This window comes from Alosa alosa, chromosome 9 (genome assembly GCF_017589495.1).
Source record: "Alosa alosa isolate M-15738 ecotype Scorff River chromosome 9, AALO_Geno_1.1, whole genome shotgun sequence".
NCBI classification, from domain to species: domain Eukaryota; kingdom Metazoa; phylum Chordata; class Actinopteri; order Clupeiformes; family Clupeidae; genus Alosa; species Alosa alosa.
In genome coordinates this window covers 2,640,226-2,663,925 of record NC_063197.1, presented here as the reverse complement: position 1 = coordinate 2,663,925, position 23,700 = coordinate 2,640,226, and the positions used below count along the sequence as shown (strand labels likewise).

The 23,700-nt window shown below is 38.6% G+C and overlaps 1 protein-coding gene across 2 annotated transcripts in view; it reads left to right on the top strand.

Moving 5' to 3' along the window:
• The window catches only part of stil (STIL centriolar assembly protein), a 45,087-nt gene that overhangs the window by 9,307 nt on the left and 12,080 nt on the right, over positions 1–23,700 (top strand). For both annotated transcript variants that reach the window (XM_048253673.1, XM_048253672.1), the window contains exons 4-9: positions 4,738–4,853; positions 14,626–14,819; positions 20,634–20,887; positions 21,119–21,202; positions 21,313–21,399; positions 23,299–23,449. In XM_048253673.1, the coding sequence (XP_048109630.1) occupies positions 4,738–4,853; positions 14,626–14,819; positions 20,634–20,887; positions 21,119–21,202; positions 21,313–21,399; positions 23,299–23,449 (886 nt within the window). The remainder of the gene's footprint in view (positions 1–4,737; positions 4,854–14,625; positions 14,820–20,633; positions 20,888–21,118; positions 21,203–21,312; positions 21,400–23,298; positions 23,450–23,700) is intronic.

The following is a 23,700-nucleotide window of genomic DNA, read 5'->3' as shown; positions in this document are numbered from 1 at the left end:
TTTGTCTGCTTGATCTTTGAAGGTATCGTGCTTCGTCTCAAAATTATGCTTACTTGACGTTCTGTACACCACATTCTCACAGCATAAAATGCACACAGCACGGTCCTTCACAAATACAAAACCAAACTCTTGTGTCAGGACTGGAATGGCCTAGTGTCAGCCTTTTAAGCAGCCGGCGTTGCCATTGTCACAATATCATGCTCCGTCATCCATTCATATGTCAGCACAAACACGGCGGACAGTGCGCTTGGTCACGTCACATACTTTGATCTGAAATTCGCGCGCTTGCAACTTAACTGACGCAAATCGACGCAGTCAAACGGCAGTCAAACGCTCACAGACACAGAGGCAGGTGCTTTTATTTTTAAAACGGGACAGATAAAGTGAGTATCGTAATAATACTGAGGTGCCAGTGTGTCAGTGTTTATTCTGCGGCGTGCCACAGGTTGCCGACCCCTGCTTTACAGCCTGTCTGACGTTAATCTATTAATGAAGTGAATGCGGAGCTATTGACCAGATGGATCAACTACCGATGAATTGAACATAGTCTCACGCAGACGCACACACACACACACGCACACACAGAGAGAACCACTTTGCGCTTACGCAAATGGGCTACGCAACCATGACAACCGTGACAGGCACTCAATTACACTTACACATCACCAATGTGCACTCAATTAGACCTAGGCCTACACACTAGGGCTGGGACAACGCGTCGACGTAATCGATGACGTCGACACAAAAAATCCGTTGAAGCAAAATATGAGCGTCGATTCGTCAAGCATAACGTGTGCTGCTAAATATTTTTTATTTTACACCTTCAGTGTTTTCCATACGTTGACTAATCTGTGGCTGGGCACCACGAAATCAAAACCGGCCACCACACATTGATGTTCTATGTTGTAGGCCTACAATTTAAATTAAAGATTTATTATAATAATTTATTATAAATAATTTATTATAATAATTTCATTGAGCTTCACTTTTTACTCACACAGACTTTCCTCGCCCCGCCCGCTCTCTCTCGTAACGAGCCCGCTGCTCCTCCTCTGCATGGGCATTTAACAAAATGTTCATGATTGTTGAAGGATTGTTGTTGCCACATAGAAGCACTGCATAGAACACAGTGGGCTAAATTGCTATTAAATCCGCTTAGCATCTTGACCATGCTGCACAAATTTGTTCAAAACTGCTGCATTAAAGTTAAAGTAAACTCTGCTAAGTTCTTATCACAACATAGTACATTGAGGAGACTAAACTAAGTTAAGTTACAGTATGCAACCAAGCAGTATCTCAAAGCTAACGTTAGAAAACTGTTTGGATGTCAAGTTTAGCATGCTTACTTGCAGCTGCTTGTATTCGTTACTCATGCAGGGCTCATTTTATTGACTCTGAATGTTTGCAAAATCCTGATGTAATTGGAAAAGTGCTTGTCCAAAGGAGAAGTACAAACCGTTATTTGAACTAACTACGTTATGAATTGCATCCACACATCAGCAGCCTTTTAACTGTGTTAATGTTAATGGCAAGGATTCCCACACGAACGTCTTAAAATGACAGCCACTCAATTAGACATACACTACTGAACTTTATTGAATGCTACCTCTGACTAAGAATGCATTACTTTGCACTTGTATAGTCTTTTATTTTGGAATCTTAAGAGCAATAAACATGCAGTATGTTAATGTTATGTAATGTTAAAGAATTCATGTTTTTTCATTCAGATATGTAAATAAACATGTATAAGTTGCTATTAGTGAATTAATGGGGAGATAATCGAAATCGAATCGGACTGAAAAAATGAATCGTTAGATTAATCGATGCATTGAAAAAATAATCGCTAGATTAATCGTTTAAAAAATAATCGTTTATCCCAGCCCTACTACACACCACATTAAGATATGCCTAAAGGTAATAGTTTAAAAATCAATATGAAGTATTCAAATTACTAAATATGTTTAGCTACTAGTAATTATGCAGGTTATAAAATAATATACATTATTAACTAAATGAATACGAATATGTGAAATAGAAACATGACACAAGCCATCATTTTCCGTGTGTGTGGAGTAGTGTTGCACGGTGTATCGATACTAAAAAGGTATCACGATGCCTTCACGGAAAAAACGATACGATTTCCGACGTTTTTAGAATCGATACTTTGTTAAAATAACGTTCTGCGTCTGTGTGAACTGCTGCTCTCATTGCTCCTTGCACGCATCTAGGCAAGTGGGCGTGTCAAGCAGGCATCTCTAAGTGAGTGTGTGCGCAGCTAACGTCAACAGTTCTTTGCCGACAGTACTCTGCCTTGTGGATAAAACAAAAGGTGAAGTGAAATCTGGAACTATATGGGATACATCGGGAATAGTGAAGGCAAGCCATCAGGGGGAATAGTGAAGGCAAGCCATCAGGTACACAGAGGCCCGTTTGTAAAATATGTTTCAAAGTCATTTATAAGCAGTAGCCTAGGCTACGCATGGCTAAACACCTCGCAGACATGTCCCAGCATTTTTAAAGAGTTCAAAGAACGACAGGTTAACGAATATGCTATAGAAAACACGACTACATGGTTAGTGCCAAGTTCTTCTCTTCTGCTTTAGTCTAGCCTAAGTGAAACGAGTATGGTTCTCTGGGATGAAGCGAACCTTCCTTCATCAATGAATTTTGACGAGACTATAACGAGGTAATCATTTTGACGAGACATAACGAACTGTAGCCTAATCATAGGGTGCTAACGTGATGAAAGCGCAATGTTCACGTCAGAATATCATTACCATAACTTGTAAACAAAAAGTTTGGTCAGTACTACTGGTAATATTTGTCATGGCATGTAGACTGCAATTTGTTCAATAATTATTGCCCAGATGTTGGATAGGCTACCCGAAATGCGCTAATTAAAGCCCACAGCATATTACCACCAAAGCGTGTTGAGTCCTGATAACAATAGCGGCTTATTGTTACGTGGTAGCAAATCATGTTATCAAAGAAATAGACGTAATGTAGGAATGCACACAGATATATTGCAACAGGTAATGGTGTAGGCCTATCTGACGAAGACCTGAGTGGTTGGAACGTCGTACTTGTACACTGGGCGCAAAGAAGACTATCCTCACATTTTTCCCTTTGCAACTGTCAAAGAAATCCCATGAACACGGGAAGGCCTAGGGTAGCCTATACTGTACATCAGATGGCCTAAAGATTAGGCCCCTCTGCATAGCATTCAGTGATTTGCATGCAGTAATTTCAACACTGACCTTGATCTAGCCTATTTTGGCTATTTAAAGCTACTTTATTGCCAAAACACAATGTAAATGAAGTATAACGAACAATAAAGGACTTAATCACACAAAGTAGGCCTACTATTTTTACTGACTATAAAAAAATAATTATTATGTAGGAAGTTTAGAATTTTAGAACCCAGAATTGACCTGCACACTACAAAAGTGCACTGGTCTTTCTTTTCCAGATATCTTTAGGATTTCACCGTAGTATCGTTTCAGTATCGAGCATCGTGATATTTATGGCAGGTATCGTATCGAAGTCATAATTTTGGTATCGTGACCACACTAGTGTGGAGAGAGTCAAGCAGAATCTAGGATGGCCACTGGTATGAATGATCACACTACAGTATATTACTGATGACGATGACGTCACTGAATGCCACCTTATAGGAGAAATCTGGCCGATTTTTACATGGATCGATTTTTTTCAACGGCTTACACACTAAATCTTTGCTTGTCACACAATTTTCTAAACATGTCTTACAAACATCATAACCCCACACCAAATCTGCAAAACCATACACTAATTTACAGTGTTTGACTCGGTTTTTAATTTACTAAAACACATTTTGCAAAACACCACACACAATTTTCTACTTAACACACAAAAATCTAACAGGAAGTAACTTGATTTCGTTTTTCACAACCCATCAAAATGCCACACTAAATCATCAGTGCTTCACTCCCTCTCTTCACATTTGTAAACACTCATTACTTTACTGAACACCATCCAATCATTGCCTTAGTATAGGCCTATGAATAGATATATTCTTTAGGTAGAGGATAGAGGAGGAGAGGTAGAGGATTTCCGGTTGGTATGTTCAGAACCAATGCAGATACTTTGAAAGGAAAATTACAGTAATCAAACTTTAGCTTCCAGTAATGTTCTACAAAAAGTCGACTTTATGTAAAACTCTATTTTTGTTTCTCCCCAGGTTACCATTAGCTCAATACATTTGTCTAAAGACCTATGAATACATACACAACCCAATGATGCTAACCAGATTTAAACACAATTTAGTACAACCTGGAAAATCATTGTGTGGTGGTCAATGTTGATATTGTGGTGGGCTTCCCCAAATAAGTCAATGTATGGGAAACACTGCTTATGGACTTTAATGTTTGGATTTTTTTATATGGGTGGATTATCTGAGTTAATACTAATGTCTGGTGAAAGTTTCATGCAAATAGCCTCATTGGAAGTATATTTACTGAAAAAGTTGTTGATGTGTTCAATACTTATTTTCCCCTGCTGTATGTGCAACATGAACAAGGCCCTTACGTCACAAAACAATGCTTTTTCAACTCATTTACTGTGAACAAACTGTTTGAATTCAAAGTTTTCCTTGGCATAGCAGGTGGTAACACCATGTGGCAATCATTATGTACAATGTGCACAATTTTATGTTAACCCCATGTTAATCATGTAAAAATGTCTATATTCATGTAACAGAAACCCCAGACTTCTCCTATCAGAGAAAGCATTACGCTTAACTTACCGTCATGCAAGACAGAACAATAATCCCCAGTTCACCTGCTTCTTGCTTGGTACATTCATTGTGGACAGAGGTGAGTATGTTTTGTTAGCTTCAGAGTTCAGATGTTGGAAAAGGCACTGTAGAGATATTTTGTAATGTAATTTGAAACGCAATCAACATTCTCATTACAAAATACCTTGTTCATCTGAACAGATGTATAGTAGTATAGTATAGTGTGTATATATATACTTTTTTGATCCTGTGAGGGAAATTTGGTCTCTGCATTTAACCCAATCGGTGAATTAGTGAAACACAAACAGCACACAGTGAACACACAGTGAGGTGAAGCACACACTAATCCCGGCGCAGTGAGTTGCCTGCTACAACGGCAGCGCTCCGGGAGCAGTGAGGGGTTAGGTGCCTTGCTCAAGGGCACTTCAGCCGCGGCCCACTGGTCGGAATGTATAGATAAATAGCTGTCATATCAGATGTATAGATAAACAGCTTGCAAGGCTTATGTTATTTGCTGATCCCCTTACACCAATCCACTTGAAGAATGGCATGCAATGTGTCAGGGTTTCTGTTAACTGATATTCACAGTGTTTTTTTTTTTTTTTTAAACCGATAACATTGAAGATGTTTGGTAGTAATTCTCATACAAAACCTAATCATAATGGGATTTGTGTTAACAGCGAAACAGCCTAGGCTGCAGGGCTCCGAACCGGTTCAAGGAACGAAAACGAAAACCGAAAACGAACGGAATTTTACGGAATTTTACGAGGAGCAGAAACGGAAACGAAAACAAAATGGTCTTCAACTGTTCTGGAACAGAAACGTTATTCTGAAATCCACAAAACCGGTTTTTTTTTTTTTCGTTCTCTATATATTTTATAAAATTTCACAAAAGCATATCCTATGTCAGGGAGACTATTTCCGGTTGTGCGAAAAACAAGCCCGCATCTACACTGTTAATGTGAGCTAACAAGCCGCTATGTAGCCAACTAGGCCTACCCAGAGCCATATAAAGGTAGAGAGAAAAAAAATCTCCCGTTTTTGGAAAGCTAGACATGAGATGGGTGCAGTTCCTGTCTGTCTGCACTCTTAACTTGAACTCTCTGTTCTTAGAACTCAGCACAACAATATTTCTGCTTACACAAATGGTTATACAATAATAATAATTTCCTTACAGTAACGTAAACGTTTCTTCAGTTAGCAGCAGTAGGCCTACTGTTTTTTTTTTTGTTGCATTCATTTTCATTGGCAAAAGCTAGCCTAATATGCATGAGAACCTATATAGATTTGAGGGAGCTGCAGCTTAGCATCAGCACAGTCATATTAACACAGCAGGCACTAGCCCAGTGAAGGATCGTATAAGAAATTATTTATAGGCATAGGTTAGGCTTACACTAAGTCTGTAGGCTATGGGATGGATAGCCCATCTGAATGTTTTTGGATGCCGCCTGTGCTTTATTATTTTTGGGCATAGCTACGGTATAGGCTAAATCAAGGGGAAATAATGAGTACGTCTATTCTAAGGTAAAGTTCACAAAAATAGACTTGATAGGCCCGCCAAACACTGCCGGAACTTTAAGAACGAACGATATTTTATGTTCGAACCGTTCAGGACCGATATGTTGGTGGCGGAACGCATGCAAGAACGAAAACGTTAAACATGGGCCTACCTGAACCGTTCGGAACGGAACGTTTGAAAAATAATTTCGTTTTCAAGCCCTGCTAGGCTGTACCTTTTTTCACCAAAAGACAATGGTTTCCATGCACACCATATTCCAGTGAATGACCATATTCAGAACTAGATATACTACAGAACGGTACAATGTACCTTGTCAATTTGTATCCATCTCCTACTCCAGTGGTTTTCAAACTGGGGGGCATGCCCCCCTGGCCGGGGGGACATTTCGCAAGGGGAGGGGAGTGAAATAATATTTCTGTGGGGCCACATGGACCTTGCAGTGGCAAAATGCAAGGGGCATGAATGAGTCTATATTTAGCTTGGCCAAAAACTAAAATGTATCATTTGAATTCTCAAAGACTGCATTGTCAACAACTAAAGCAGACATCCACAAACTGGACATTTAGGCTATTAGATTTGCGTCATAGGCTGCAGATAGTTTCTATTGCAGATGCATTCTTTACGGTTAATAGCAGCCTCTTGAAGAGGCCCTCTTCACACTCCTCCTTATTTTAGATTTAAAATGTGCAAGAGTGCATTAGACTACTAAAAACAGCCAATTTAATCACTATTTTCCTTCCTCGGTTTTGTCTTGCAAACTCCACTACAGTAAAGGCGCATTATCGTTAGTTGTATCTTGTTTGCCTACTGCGCAAAATATTGTTATACATTTCACATTCTTACAACGTTGCCAAGGCTATATTGGTGTTGTGTTGTGGCTCAGACACATGGGCACCTGCAGGAATAAATGTTACTTTGCGTGCATTCAGGGGCTATCATAATGATCCTATATTTCAAATTTCGTGCAGTCTTGAACCTGTCAGCCAAAGATGCCTGCGATTACAACGCCTTGTTTTTGCTTTTTCATTTTCAACTGGGTGGCACTATACCTCAAATGAGTTTATATGGGATGGGTTGACATGGCCCCTTGAGACCAACATACGAAAAGAAAGTTGCTCATCCTAGGCCCTATGGTTCTCAAGATATTCACAGAAAACTGTATCCAGCCTACCCTCCTTTCGGGGGGCCTGGTGCAGCGGAAAATCAATGGTTCCATGCAGCGTTTCCCCTAGAAACTTTTCCAGCAGTGGTGGAAAAAGCTTCCTTTTAGTCAATTTTAGCATGGGTGTCTTAACTTTTGCACAGCACTGTATAAACTATATAGACTTCTCTTTCATGTCATTACACTGTATTGGTGCTGTGCAGGTAGAATTGAGTGCCTGTCACTTTAAGGCCGTGACGGCCCGGGAGGCTTGCTTGATTCTCACGGTTTTAAGTTAACTTGGTAGCGTTGTTGTGCATGGTGCTTAAGGATATATGGATGAAATTAATTATGTTTTATGTTCCAGCAAACTTGTTGCTGGAAGTTACAGCCTACAGAGACTATTTTCAGGTGCTGCGTGATATCTTTGTGCTGCTGCGCCCATGGTACATTCGCAACGTTCCTTAATTATTACGCCGGAGTGAGAGTATAGTTCCATGTCAAATCAGCCTAGAAAATCGCCACGTTTCATTTTCTGTTAGTCTTATTACACTTTCTAACTTCAGAAGACACAAGTTTTAAATAGGAAAATTACTGGAAATCTTAGTCACTTTTAAGAGTGATGCTAGCAGGCGTGATGCTAATGGTCTAATCCCATTCAATGATCTATGCTAGGCTGGAGCCAAAAGTGGTATCGCCAAACTCACAGAACAGCTGTATGAAGGTAAAAGTCAATTGTTTAACTCAGGGGTGGGCAAACTTTGGCTCAAGGGCCTCATTGGGTTTTGAAAATTGGCCGGCGGGCCGCACAAACCCCCCACTCCCCCACGACACATGCATAAAAAAATATTTTTTTTATAGCATATAATTTAGTATGAAAAGTATTTGTTTTAAAATACTGCTAATTTGTTTTAAAAATACTGCTAATTTTATGCTGTTTAACAAATGTATAAATTCTGCACTGTCGCTTTAAGACAGTCGCTTTAATTCACGTTTATTTCTCAATGATCTTCTGCCTGCTCCGCTATGGCTAGTGCTGTACCTACGGCTGGGCCCTCTCACAGTTTTTAAATGGTCAGTAGTGGGAACTACTGTTGCCTTCATGATTTCCTTTTAAAACTTTCTTATAAGAAGGAGATATAAATTATCAACAATCACAAGCCAGCTGGAACCTGCGGCTCTCTCTCCCTCTCGTGAGTGCAGGCGCGTTCCCAATTAAATGGATTGCATAATGTTCACGTTAGTTATCTCAGATCTAAGAGTTAACTTAGAGACAACATCATGTTAAACTATTTAACATGATGTTTTGACATTGACATTGTAAACGTTATCTAAGGAGAGTGAAAAGCAGTTTGCAGTAAAGCTAACCAACGTCGTCTCTATCGCAGGAAAAAAATAGCGAGCAGCCTGATAACTAAATGAAATGCTCGGCGGGCCGGATGAAAGTGCTTGGCGGGCCGGATCCGGGCCGCAGTTTGCCCACCCCTGGTTTAACTGGAAAATCAGCGTAATTCCCCAAATGGTGGAATATCCCTTTAAACTTAAATTCTAGAAGTGCCCTGCTTTTCACTATGTTTGCGGAGTGTCAGAGCATCAAACAAGCTACCAAAATTCCTTGCATGAACATGCGAATTTAATATTCCATAAGGGGCATTTTCCGACTAATGTGTATACATGCCACAATATTCCAGTTAAAAGAGGCATATGCTAGGGGTGTTATTCCAGTTTTTAGTTAACTCATTGAATGCCAAGCTGTTTTCGGAAGCTTTGTCCTAGAGTGCCAGCAATCTAGACCATTGTTGATGATTTTTGTATAGCCACAGCATATTCTGTGTTATAGCTATGAACACATACAATGGCTCGTTTAAAAGGTCAGACTTTAAGCTTTCAGTGGGTGCAAACCGTGTATTTCTACACGCCTCTGTTCCTGAGAAATCCCAAGCTAAACAGTGGCTAGTTTTCATCAAAATCGCTGTTTTTTTCTAGAAATGGAGATAAAACATCTTTCATGAAATATGAAGTGTTGCCAGTAAACTTTCCGGGAAGTGATCAGCGAAACCTGGCGAGACTGCCACCTAGTGATAGACCCACGAAAATGGCCTGGTTTTGAGCTGACGTGCAAGTGTCACTGATTCGACCCAAAGCGGCAACCGAGTTATGATAAAATGTCCAGATTGTGCGTTTTCATCGTCATATATTTCATTTCCATTCATCACGGAGTTCCCAAAATCACATAAGGTGTGTTAGAGTGTCTAGTTTCGTAATTTAAAAAAAAGCTAAAAACGTAATATTACGTTTTTGGCACTCAACGCATTTGGCACTCAATGAGTTAAGATCGCCATCTCTCAAAGTTAAGATCCCCTGCTGCCTGCCGCTCACATTGCAATTTAACAATAGTAGCCTAAAACTAGTCAGAGGTTATTATGGCACGTCCAGTTTCACTTCACATTTTATATATTGTATTGATGTAGCCTATTTAAAACATTAACTTCTCAGTGTTTCCTCTTCATTTAGCGGCTGCTTCAGAATTGGGGGAGAGACACAATATTGTCCGGACGCATAGTAGGCTAAATGCCCTCCGCTAGCTACAGAAAATTGCAGTTTAACAATAAACAGCAATGCTAATCCGAGGTACCCGTCTTTTATTCCATAAATATATTGTTTTTATAGACGTTAGTGGCATGCGCTATCAAGAGCTTCCATGTACTACGCATGTTTGTCAACATTGCAAAAACTACAATTTTCGCACAACTTGGTGGAAAGGTGTAGCACAGGCTAAACCCATTAATTTCTGGAGCTGATCGTATAGAAAGTATTTCCCATATCGTTGCCTGTTAGCAGAGGCGGACAGAGTACACAGCTTCATTACTTGAGTAAAAGTACAGATACCCTTTGCTAAATTTTACTCAAGTACAAGTAAAAGTACAACAGTCAGATGTCTACTTAAGTAAAAGTACTGAAGTACTTGTTTTTAAAAGTACTTGAGTATCAAGAGCAGGCTTGGAATTTCACCATTCTGGGGGCAAGGCCACTTGGCCTTCAGTTGGGCATATTTGGTGGGGGGCACAAAGGCCACATGTCAGGGCACCAAGGCCAAAGTTAACTATACAGTAGTGATGGGCAAATGAAGCTTTGGTGAACCACTAAACCACAGCAGTGTGAAGCTAGCAACACTAATGAAAAAATCCAATATGGCTGCCACATGTAGATTTTTCAACATAAAAGTCCTTACCCAAACCAGTATATGTAACCAAAAATATTGGTTTGCTAAGGACTTTTATGTTGAAAAATGTATGTGTGGTGGCCATCTTTTTGCTTTTCAGCTAGTGTCGCTAGGTTCACACTGCTGTGGTTCAGTGGTTCACCAAAGCTTAATTTGCCCATCACTACTACACAGTAGTAGCATATAAAAATGATCAAAGTTGTACTTAGCCTATTCACTGCAGTAGACCTGCATCACTGTATGAAACATTACAAAAACATGAAACATGACATATTACATAGAACTGTAAATCATCTAATAATTACAGATATCTAGGCTATATATAACATTTATTTTATATGTGGCCTGCTATGAAATCATGTATTGAACAATTTAAGCACAGCTCAGCTTTAAGAAACTCAAATAGCCTATGCATGCTTAGCATTTTTGTGATCATTAAGGCTACTTTCACAGACTCTTAGTCAGCTGTCCTCTGATTTACCAATATCTAGGCGATATTTGTAATATTTATTTTGTATTTGGCCCGTTATGAAATCATGTGGAACCACATTTAACCACATTGTAAAACTTAAAGCCCAAATTTGGAGACATCCATGCATGTCGAAATTTACTGCAAATCTGGATTACTCTGGAACGGCTAACTGTACAGGGGACTGCTTTGTCATGTGTTAAAAGAAGGGTTCGTGAAGTATAAGAGATGAATGGGTAGAGAGATCATGGACGCAAAACCTTCAGTAGAATGTATGATTAATTTGAATTACATTATTTACTTTTCTCGCGAACCGTTCAACACAGCAATTATCGGCTAACATCGTTTAAAAGCTGAGAAAAAGCTCTTTCATGTGATACTTGTTATGTCTGTGTGATGATGAGTAGGCTACTTCGCAAGTAGTTCAACTGAGAAGAATGGGTGAATTTGGACGCACTTTCTTTCTTGCGCTGTCACTTTCTCCACTGCGTAAAAGACTAAATTCATTTGCGCTGTGAATGCTAAGATTATTTTGACATGCCACAGGCTAAATAAAAATCGCTATTAGTAGGATGCAAAGCAGAATATTGAAAGAAGGGGGCACCAAGTCCACCGTGGCCTGTAAACCTCTGATTTTCAAAGGGGCATCACGACCAACGCAAGGGGCTACGACGGCCATGGCCATCGTGGCCGCCGTGAAATTCCTACCCTGATCAAGAGTACAGGAGTAGCCTACATTTTCTAAATATTGCATTACTACTGCCAGTCTGCCACAGTGCTTACATTTATGTACATAAACGTCCTACATGGAGTTATGAAAATTTTTAATGTTAATACCTTGGAGAATGTAAAAGGAATTGAAAGTAAAATCTAGTCATTTTCATCTTTTTACCATGTTGCCAGGGATGGGCAGTATTTCTAATACATGTATTTAAAATACGTATTTCAAATACAAAATACTATTTTGTATTTGAAACACTTGAAGCGAAAACTATCATTAACTTGTTCAGAAAATTGAAATCGATAGATAGATACTTTATTGATCCCCAAGGGGAAATTCAAGGGTCTCGGTAGCATACAGACATCACACACAACATGCACTTACAGCAGAAATGGTAAACATAAGTATAAGTGTAAACATATAACTAAACTCCACTGTACAATAAAGACAGTAGAAGATAAGAAAGATAAGAAAACTAACAAAACTAAATACTAAATATACATGACAAATATACTTGAGGGTGATCAAGCATAAGACTCTTGTAGTGACGGGGCCGGGACTGGTAAGGTGCTCAAGGGAGTGAGTGTCATGGTGAAGGTGCAAAAAGTAGTCCAACCATAGTCCTTTAGTTATGTGTGCATGGCAAGGTGCTCAAGAAAGTGAGTGTCATGGTGAAGGTGCAAAAAGTAGTGCAACAGTGCAAGAATAAGGTCTAGAGACCAGCATAAAGAATATGGACAAATAGGAGAGTAAAGTATAATGTAGACAAGGTAATATATCTTAAAAAAACCGATGTCAGTGCAAAAACAGGTTGAGGTAATAGGGTTATAGCCATTCATTCATTCAGTATTGTAGCAGAAGCCTGACTGCAGCCATTGATCATGTGTGCTAAAATAGCATGAAAAACAGTGTAGCAGTAAAACAGTAGTGAAAACATTAGGCTGTGGACATTAGTAAAACAGTAGTAAAGCAGTAGTGGGCAGTCAGTACTCAAACATGGAGAGGGTGGAGAGGCAGACAGACTAAGCAGAGAAAATCTCTCCTCTTCCCTTTAGTGAGGCATTGAACAGTTCAATGGCCCTGGGGACAAATGACTTCCTCAGCCTTTCAGTTGTGCATGGCAGTGAGCGAAGTCTCCAGCTGATCAAGCTCTTTTGCTTTTTAATAGTGCTGTAGAGTGGATGACATTAATTGTCCAAGATGTTGATCAGTTTGTTCAGGGTCCTTTTGTCAGATATTGAAGTGATGCACTCCAGTTCAGCTCCCACTACAGAGCCAGCCTTCCTTACCAGCCTGTCAAGTCGCCCAGCATCCTTCTTTGTGCTTCCTCCCCAGCATACCACTGCATAGAAGAGGGCGCTGGCCACAACAGACTGGTAGAACATCCTGAGGAGCTTGCTGCACACATTGAAGGACCGCAGCCTCCTCAGGAAGTACAGCCTGCTCTGTCCTTTCTTGTAGAGTGCATCCGTGTTTGCTGACCAGTCCAGTTTATTGTCCAGGTGGAGACCCAGATACTTGTAGGTGCTTACCACCTCCACATTGACCCCATCAATGGAGACTGGTAGCAGAGCGGGCTTAGACCTGCGGAAATCCACCACCATCTCCTTGGTCTTTGAAGTGTTGAGTTGAAGGTGATTGAGTTTGCACCAATGCACAAAGTCCTCCACCAGGCTCCTGTACTCCTCCTCTTGCTCGTCCCTGATACACCCCACAATTGCAGTATCATCAGAAAACTTCTGCATGTGGCATGACTCAGTGTTGTAGCAGAAGTCGGACGTGTACAGGGTGAACAGGACTGGAGAGAGCACAGTTCCCTGTGGCGCTCCGGTGTTTACGGGTAGTTACAAACTGGTATTGCTATATCTGGTAACAATTGCTAACAACAGACAATTTCTAACAAATGGTAGCATTTTGTTCTTACCACTTGTTAGCAACTGGAACACATCATACTTGGTTTTTATTAGGGCTGTAACGATACACCAACCTCAGGATTCGGTTTGTATCACGATTTTTGACCCACGGTTCGATACAAACCTCGATTCTTTTTTTTTTTTTTTTTTGGAGGGGTGGTAGTTGGGTGGGGGGGCTAGACATTTTGGTAGCACTTTACTTGACGGGTGAGTTCATAACACATTCATAGCAGCTGTCATAAACTGCACATAAAGCATTCATGGCTGTTTCATGAGACATGACCCAACATTCATACCAAACCTTTCATGAATGTGGAAGATGGAACAAGGACAACTTGTCAAAACTTGGTAAAATAAATGATATCCTGATATCTGACCAGCAAGAAAAAAGTCCTAGTGGCAATGCTAGTCCATGTCATTTCCAACAACAGGCAACAGAATTGTCCACAGTTTATTTTCAGCCAGGTAGTAACTAATTGGATGAAGTGTGTGGATTACTGTTGTTAGACTACTGTCTAGTTTTCTCGACCTGCAGTAGCTGAAATTGTTTCATGCTGCTCTCCTACGTTCTTGTATGCTTCAATTTCATGTCATTTGATACAATTATTTGACTTTGAAGATATTCAAATATCTTCCAAGATATTCTTCCAGATGTACATGTTTCTTTGAGAACTTGTAGAGTGTGAGATTGTGTACTCTACTGCCACCTCTGATCACCAAGGAGTCAGCCAAGAGCAAATTCTATACTAATAATAACCAACAGATTAAATGTTGTGTAAAAGTGAACTATATCTGACAGTCAGCGAAATTTGATTGCATGAACATTTCTCTAAAAGCTGTCTGTGACTACGTTTTTGTTGTCTAGATGAAGAGGGCGTGACCCTTACTTTGGATCGCTTGGACCCTGGCAGGGAGAAGCCAGACTCAGGAAGAAAGGTGCCCAATTCCTTTCTGCCAGGGGATGTGGTGGTGCCCTGTTTATTTGAAGTCCAGCAGGTCGGCCTTCTCACCAACAATGTTCCTGCACACTATGCAGATGACCTCAGTGGATCTCTTAAGGTATAATGCAAGTAGTAATTGACTTTAGTAGCACATTTGGGTTTGGTGATATAATGTTCAATATGAATCAATGAATATGAATTATTAAATATTTTATACTGGTTAAAAGTTGAGTAATATGTGTATTAGGGTAGTCCTTATATGGGGTAAAAAAAAAATGTTTTGGAAATGTTCAACTCTCACCCCCTAAATGTGTTCGGATATCAATAAAAACACACTGTGCAAAATTTTGAATTGTTCCTACAATATCTAGAGGTAGCTCAAGGCCTTTGAATATTTCTGGAATCGCTCACTTTTGCAGACATTGTACCATTTAAGAATGCACAACAAAATAAAATGCAACATTATTTGTTGGTCAGACTATAATAAGGAGAATAGCAATAATAAGCAATGTCAATTAAATCAATAGCCTAATAAAATAAATAATGAAAATGAGGGGAAGCAATAATAAACAATAATGTCCATTCAATCAATAATATAAAAACAATAACATGGCTACATTAAAGAGAATATCAATAGTAAACAACAATGTCAAATTAATCAACAGCCTAATGGAAATAAAACAATATTTTACAAACCATAACGCATAAGAAGCGCTTAATGAACTAAGTGCATGTTGAACAGATATGCCTTTAGACCCCTCTTAAATGACCCAAAACTATCACAGGAATGGAGAGCACTGGGCAACTCATTCCACCAACATGGAACCACTGAGGAAAAGTCTTGAATTTGACCTAGCATTTATGACTAGTCGACACAACAGGCGCTCATCAGAAGACCGCAGTGGGCGGTTGGGGATGTATATCTTGATGATTGAATTAAAATAACAAGGAGCAGATCCAGTCAGTGTCCAAGGCCAAAGGCCAAAGTGAGGGATTTAAATTGTATCATCATATTGTAGAGTTGGACACCCAGGACGTCCTTTTTCTCTTTGGGCCAGAAGAAAGTCTCTATATTCTGGATTCTTAAGAAGAATGGGTGCATCTTGATGTGCGATATCAAACAGGTCTCCCAACTGGTCTATGAAGTCCTCTAAATTGCACTGCTGAGTCTCAGAAGTTCTCTTGGCATTTTTCCTCAGCTTCTGCCACTTGTCGTAAAGTGTTTCCAGTTGTTTTATGGCATGTTGGGGATGAACGGGAATCCTAGCCTTGTCCTAGAATACCAAGACTTCTTTGATCACCGCTGTTGCACTTTCATGAAGTTTTTTTTCAATGTTTTATGGTGATATTACAACAAACATAAAACCTGCTTCTTGGAGGGAAACTTTGTTCCAGTTATTTCAGTCTCTTCTGATCCAAGTAACCATATAGCGGATTTGCTTCATGTTGCTTCAGCCATTGTCTCAGTGTATATTGTCTATTGTGCTTCATTCACATTGATGCCTTGATAGACATATCACAACTAAAACAGGAGTTGCTATGAATTGCTCACAACAGCATATTATTGGGAAATACCGGAATCAGCAGATGAGATCAGCAAATCAGCATTGCAAATTTGCATGGACAATATGGAATTCCCATTTTAATGTGGTCACTAATAATCAATACACATGCCATAAGCATATATTATTAAACAATTATACATGCTGGCACAATGTATCACATAATACGCAAATAATCCTGAATATGCACACAGCACAGTATGTGTTAAACTTCAAAGGTCTTGAGCAACCTCTAAATATTGATTAATATTGATAAACTTTTGCCCAATTATTTTTTTTACTTATTCAAACATATTTGTGGGGTGAGAGCATGAACTTTCAAAAGTTGAAAAATAAGGACCACCCTAATGTGTATTCACCCAAATCAGTGGCAGTGATTGAATTTATACAGGGGTCTGTTGACATGATATTCAATTTCACACAATCTGGTTCATTCCCACACATATACACAGTTACAGTAAGAACAAAATGAATCATACCCCTGGCAAATATTGATTTAATGTTGATTTTCTCTTGACCAACATGTTTGTTATGACTGAAAATGACACTGCCACATGCCAAAATGTTGCAAGACAATGTGGTAGAAACATGGAATCAGAAGAAGTGTTTTCATCGTTTTAAACATTTTTATGAAAAATGGCGCATCCATAGTTATTCATATCCTTTTTAAATAATCAATGGAATCATCTTTATTTGCCATCACAGCTCTCAAAATGGTTCTTATGATACCTACGAAGCCTCTCCATGTCTCCACAATGATTCTAGACTGCACTTCCAGGTTTTGAGGCAGGAATGATTCTTTGCCATCACTCTAGCCTTGTGCTCACCTTTTTTTATGAGGTCTGGATTGAGGTCTGGAATCTGGCTGGGCCACTCGAAAATATTCAAGGTCTTCCCTGAAAAAGACATTGTCTGGATTGCAGTATATGTTGCTCAAAACCTGTGTACATCATTCAGAATTGATGGTGCCTTGCTAGATGTGCAAGATGCCCATGCCATAGGCACTCATGCACCTCCACACAGTCATAGATGCTGGGTTTTGAACTGAGCACTATAACAAGTTGGATACGCTGAATTGTTGAATAGTCCCTGTCCCCTTTAGCCCAGAGGAGTCCATTATTTCCAAAAAGAATTGCAAATGTTGATTGGTCTAACCACATTACCTTTTTCTACTTTACATCAGTCCATTTTGAATGAGTTCATGCTCAGATAAGATGGTAACATTTCTCTATTATGTCTAAATAAAATGTATTATTTGCATGGTAGAGTAAACACTCGTGAATAGAGCATTAAACTGTGCTCATAGAGAATGGTATGGTTTCCTGAGCCATTCAATGATATTCTTTACAAAAAGGTTTCTTTACAGCTTTACTTCCGAGAGACTCTCTGGGATGCTCTTTTTTGATCCCCAATCATGGTTCCAGTTCACCTAATTAGTTGTGAAATGTAACGTAAACGTAAAGTTGAGACATGTTGTTGGCATCAAATTCAACATGTGCATATTTTCCATGAAATAGTCAAATTTGTCATTTTGACCATTTGACATGTCCTTTTTGCAGCTAAATATGGGTTTACGAGACGTGTAAATTAAAACCGAATGTGATCATCTGCATTTTACACAACATCCCAAACCTTTTAGAATTGGGGTTATACTCTGTACCTCTGTATATCACCACAATGCATCTGTAATGAATCATCATATTTTTTGTTGGTTTGTTTTTGACTTACTTCGATAAAGAGGAGATTAACACAAAATAATTCATTTTAGGCTGTAAATACATTCTCTTCACAATATTGTAGATATTAATAATACTAATACTTCATGAACAACACAATTTACCCTTTTTACAACAATCACCCTCTTGTCCATGCTGATCAGCAAAATGGTGCAAATTAAATTACTAAAAATATTTTTTATGTAACACCAAATCTAAATGGTCACAGCCAAACAAAAACAAGTTAGAAAATCATTCACTAATTTGTGAAGCAATTTTTGACATCTCAAGCAGCATATATAAAAATGAGAAAAAAGAGAACATGATTTTAGGTTTGCTTCCTTCATTTTCATGATATAAGTTTTGATTCCTTTAATATTTTCATAAAATATTAAAACTTTTTGGTAACACTCCATAATAAGGTGCCATAATAAATAGCAAACTAGCAATTACCTAACCCTTTGTTAGTATTTGTTAATTGTTACTAACATATTCATTTGGCAAAAGTTAATATTTTTTTCATCATTAATTAAATATTAGTTGTTTGCATAACATCTGTATGTTAATAAAATATTAGTTAATAGATTTGCTAAAACATTAATATGTGTTAGTAGTTAACTAAATGTCTTTTTGGCACTAATTGACAGTCGTTTCTTACATCATTTAAATGTTAAATGTTTATTTACAAACTATATGTTATTAGAAAAGTTAATGACTTATTATTTAACTAATTGTTATTAAACTGTGCTTCTGCCTATCCCAATATGAACCACTCTCCATAGGACCCTTACAATAGATAGATAGATACATAGATACTTTATTGATCCCCAAGAGGAAATTCAAGAAAAAAACACGGAGCTACCTTGACATGCTGCCACTTTTATCGGCGCCGGAACCGCTTGCAATAAAGTTGGTTAAGCTTAATTAATATATTAGTAGTATATAGCTATAAGCGTGGGGCCCCTTATAATAAAGTTGGTTAAGCTTCATTAATATATTAGTAATATACAACTATCAGTATGGGGGACCCTTATAATAAAGTTGGTTAAGCTTTATTAATATATTAGTAATATATAACTATTAGTCAGACGGTGAAGGGACTGAGACCAAAACTGGCTTATCACATTTATTCCTTTAGGAAAAGTTAAAACAAAACATGCCTTCAGGCACTGGCATACATAAAACCGCATCTGCACAAGCAAAATAATAAGTAGTTGAATGGGCTATATTACTGTACATGCATCATTATACTGTACCATCAATGTCAGCCCTACTAGCAAGGGAGACATGCGACATGGAATGTTCAGGTGCACAGAACAAGTTTATTAATATTCTGAGACTCACTAAACACTCAGACGTAGACCATACGGAGGTAATGCATAAACATAATGCTAAACTAAATGTACATTCATTTCCTGCTAGACTGAATTGCACTTTCCATGCACACTAAGCTAAACTACACTGAATACATGGAAAGTTGCTAGCGGAGTTTACAGCTAGTCACGTTAGACTCGGTGTGTATGAACTCTTGGTCATAATGAAAACATTAATAAACGTTCTCTAAGTTACTAGAATTGCACCCAAAGCCTAACAATACATGTAAAGTAATATAATACAGGTGGTATATCGAAGTTTTTAACTTAAACAACATTTTACAGTTACAAAATTAAAACAAAGTGGGGAGTGCTTTATACAGTCAACCTACCCAATGGAAAGCATACCGCTTCTGATCGGCTATGGCAACAATACAAGGACAAAACGCAGCAGAGCTGCAGTATATCGTTTCTCCAAAGGGGGGTCCAAAACACCAATCTCAATAAAGCTGCTTAATTCCGGCGAAAATCACATACAAACGCTAAACTACATTTCTAACTCTGTTACACCCCCTTCCCCTGAATTTTACCAAATTCAAGCAGCAACCAACTAGTACTTCCAAAGGCAAAGAGTACACTACTTTCAAACACTAGACAGAGGGTCACCAATTACAGGACAGCCAACCACAAAGGTGTTCAATGAGGAGGAAGTGGAAGAAGAGGTGCGCAAACTCCCACACAACCAACCACTGGCAGTAGGGTGCCTTATAGCTACACCCCACAAGACCATAAAGCCATAAACCATAAATTCTCCACAAAGCTAATCAGAAAAGCAAGATAAATAATAATATGTCATTAACTTTTATATTAGTATATAGTTTGTAAATAAACATTTAACATTCAAATGATGTAAGAAATAACTGTTAATTAGTGCCAAAAAGACATTTAGTTAACTATTAACAAATATTAATACAATATTAGTTCATAGATTTGTTGAAACATTAACATACAGATTTTATGCAAACAACTAATATTTAATTAATGATGAAAAAAAACTATTAACTTGTACCAAATAGATATTTTAGTAACAATTAACAAATATTAACAAAGCGTTAGGTAATTACTAGTTTGCTATTATGGCACCTTTTTATGGAGTGTTACCAACTTTTTTTATCAGCAATAAAAACTAGAATGAAAAAAAAAACAACTAGAATGGCACTATGCAGGTTAGAAAGCAACCAACAAAACAAAACTGCAGAAATCAATGTGGAATTTTCTATTAGTTTGACTGTAACTTATGGACTATTACGGATGTCAATTTCCCTACTCCCCCCTTGTATAGATACTTCAGCAAAGCTGCACCAGCAAAAAGGCTATGGAGCTTTCTCAGCTACTCATGCTGCGAGGCTGGCTTAGCTGCATAGAGAACACCGACAGCCTTAACTTCAATCTGTACTGGGCAGGCTTCACCCTTGCAACCATGCTAAAGGCCACTCCTATCAAAGGCATACCAATCATTCCCACTGCTCTGGCCCGGAACCTCAGCTCCCCGATCAACCTGGCACAGCCCCTCAACACAGTTAGCCAGAAGCGAGGGTAAGGGAGGCGCACAAGCCAACCAATGTCTATGATTTATTCTTTGGATTTCGGTGTATTGTTAATGGCTGTGTTAGTGAGTGGATGGTATAGTTTGTCAAAATGTCCATATACCATACTGCCACCATACTATACCACCATACTAATGTCATACCATCTTTTCTATTGTGGCCCGTGTGTTTGTGTGATATATCCCTATACACTGTCACTCTCACACTCATGCCTGTTTAGATTTTTAAGCATGGACCAGACCTGCAAGCTACTGTTAGTGCTAGAATCCGATCCCAAGGTCTACACCCTCCCACTAGTTGGAGTGTAAGTTGTTCCACACATCTTTCCATTTTGTCAATATTGTGTTGACTTCGTAAAATCTCTTAACATTTGTATTGTTGTTATTATTGTTTTATTGTTGTTTATTGTGGCAGATGGTTGTGTGGAGTCACACACATCCATAGTCCTCAGGTGTGGGCATGGTGCCTTAGGTACCTCTACAGCGCCTCTATTCAGGAAAGGTGGGTCTTTGTGCATATGTATTTACTTTGGGTTTAACAGCTACGCTGTTAGTGCTTGTGGCCATGCCTTTGATGTATTGACATGAAACTTCCATGACAAATGTGTTCTGCTGGGTACTTGCCCCCCTCATAGCTGTTTGTAGATATTGCATTGTAGCTTAAAATAAATATATATATACTAATATATACACGTGTGTGTAATGTCATTCAAATTTGCCATGGTCTCTTAATTTTGAATATGACTTAACTCTTTCGAATGTCATTCAGCAATAGTGTTAATTTCGTCAGACGAGACGAGAGGAAATATGTTCGTCAACAACCTTTTTTTTCATGACTAAGACGAGACGATGACGAGACGGCAGTAATGTCCTGAAACACTGACTAAGACTATCTTAAGATGCATTATTGTTGACGAAAAAAGACGAGACTAAAATGTTTTGCATGAAATAAAAACTAAGATAAAATCTCTCTTCATTTTCGTCTACAAAATGAGAAGACAGAATATCTAGCTGTTACGTTTTCAAAATATTCGAATGAGTTCATAATTGCATAACAGCTTTCCTGTAGGCTAGTCTATTTGCTGTTGCTGCAACCCTGTTGCTGCAACACGAAACTACATGGAACAAGAACACTGGCGATTTTTGCCAGAGTTAGCAAGCTAACTACCTAAGCTTTATGCCACAATGCTACATACCCAGAAGTTGAAGCTTCTGTCATACAAATTAACATCCCCCCGAATGTCCATACGAAAATGTTCATCATGTAATGTCAACTATTTAACTAGTTAGACTGATGATGCAAAGTTTGCTAGCAAGTAAGCTAATATGGAAAGTTCGCTAGTAAGTTAGCTATGGCTAAGATGGAGAGTCTGTTTGGGGAATGTGTTGTGTTTGGGCATATATCGCCATCTAGCGAGGAGGAGTAAAACATTAATACTTTGGTCTACGACAGTGTTTCTCAAACTTTTTCAGTTTCAGGACCACTTAACTAACCCTAGCTAAAAAAAAAAAAGATTAGACCTACTTCAACAGTAGCCTATAATTAGTCTACACTATAGGCCTACTCACTGAACCACCTTGCTTATTGTCTTTGCACTTTGCTTATTGTGTGGATTCATACTGTATGATTTAAACTGGCATATCTTACATATACAGTGTTGCAGAACTGTTTTTACATACAAGTTGGTTCAATATTGCAAACAACTCATCTATATTATATTTTACCACGTCTGCTCGCGGACCACTTGGGATCGCTTGCGGACACCAGTGATTCCCGGACCACAGTGGTCCAGTTGAATCTTTTACTGTCTATGGTCAAATCCCAGCCGAGCTATAACTGTAGCTCGACTTACCTGTGCATGTAAACATACTGACTGACAAAAAATCAGAATGAGTAATTATAACAGACGAGTAGCCCTGTGGACACACAATATTGTTGGAAAATTGAGATGTGTGAAACACTATTTGACTCATGGTAATCAGAAATAATTTGTTATAAAAAAAAAAGACTAAAATGTGTTGACTAAAACTGACTAAGACTAAGATACCTTTAGTTTTCTTTTGACTAAAACTAGACTAAAATGACGAGACTTTTAGTCGACTAAAACTTGACTAACAAAAATTATATTTGAATGACAAAGACTAAAAAGGACATTTCGTCACAAGACTAAGACTAAATTAAAAATAGGTGACAAAATTAACACTAGGCCAACCATAGGATGACATTAGAAAAATGTGCAGTGGTCTTTTAATTTTTTCCAGAGCTGTGTATGTGTGTATGCACTGTATATAATTAAAAAATAAAAACTCATTAATGAAGACTTAGCAGTAGGAAAGTCCTTTCCTCAGGAGTCTGCGCTACTACACTGCTGTTTTTCTTATAGATTGTTTATCTCCGCAGGGTTTTATCTGAAGGAAGACCCTTTCTGGTGGTGCTGTATTCCTTAACCCACAGAGAGCCAGAATTCTACCAATGCCAACCAACCAGCAGAGAGAACCACAATATGGACTTGCTTCTGCTAACAAGTACAGAGTCCCTCACACTCTACAAGGTCAGTTCCAGTGCAAGGGCACATGTATGTATCCCTAAAATATGTATTTTACCACAGCTGGAAAAGCTTGAAAATTGACCTTTGAAAGTGCTTGAATAGGCTTGAGAGGCTAACAAAGTCATGGAATATCAGGGAATTGTATTGTAGCAGTTTAAAATTGACTTGCCAAAATACATTAATGTTATTATAGTTCCACACAGAATCGGTGTATGTCTGGTTATTAGCTTTACTGCTTGCTTGAGTAGTTGTGG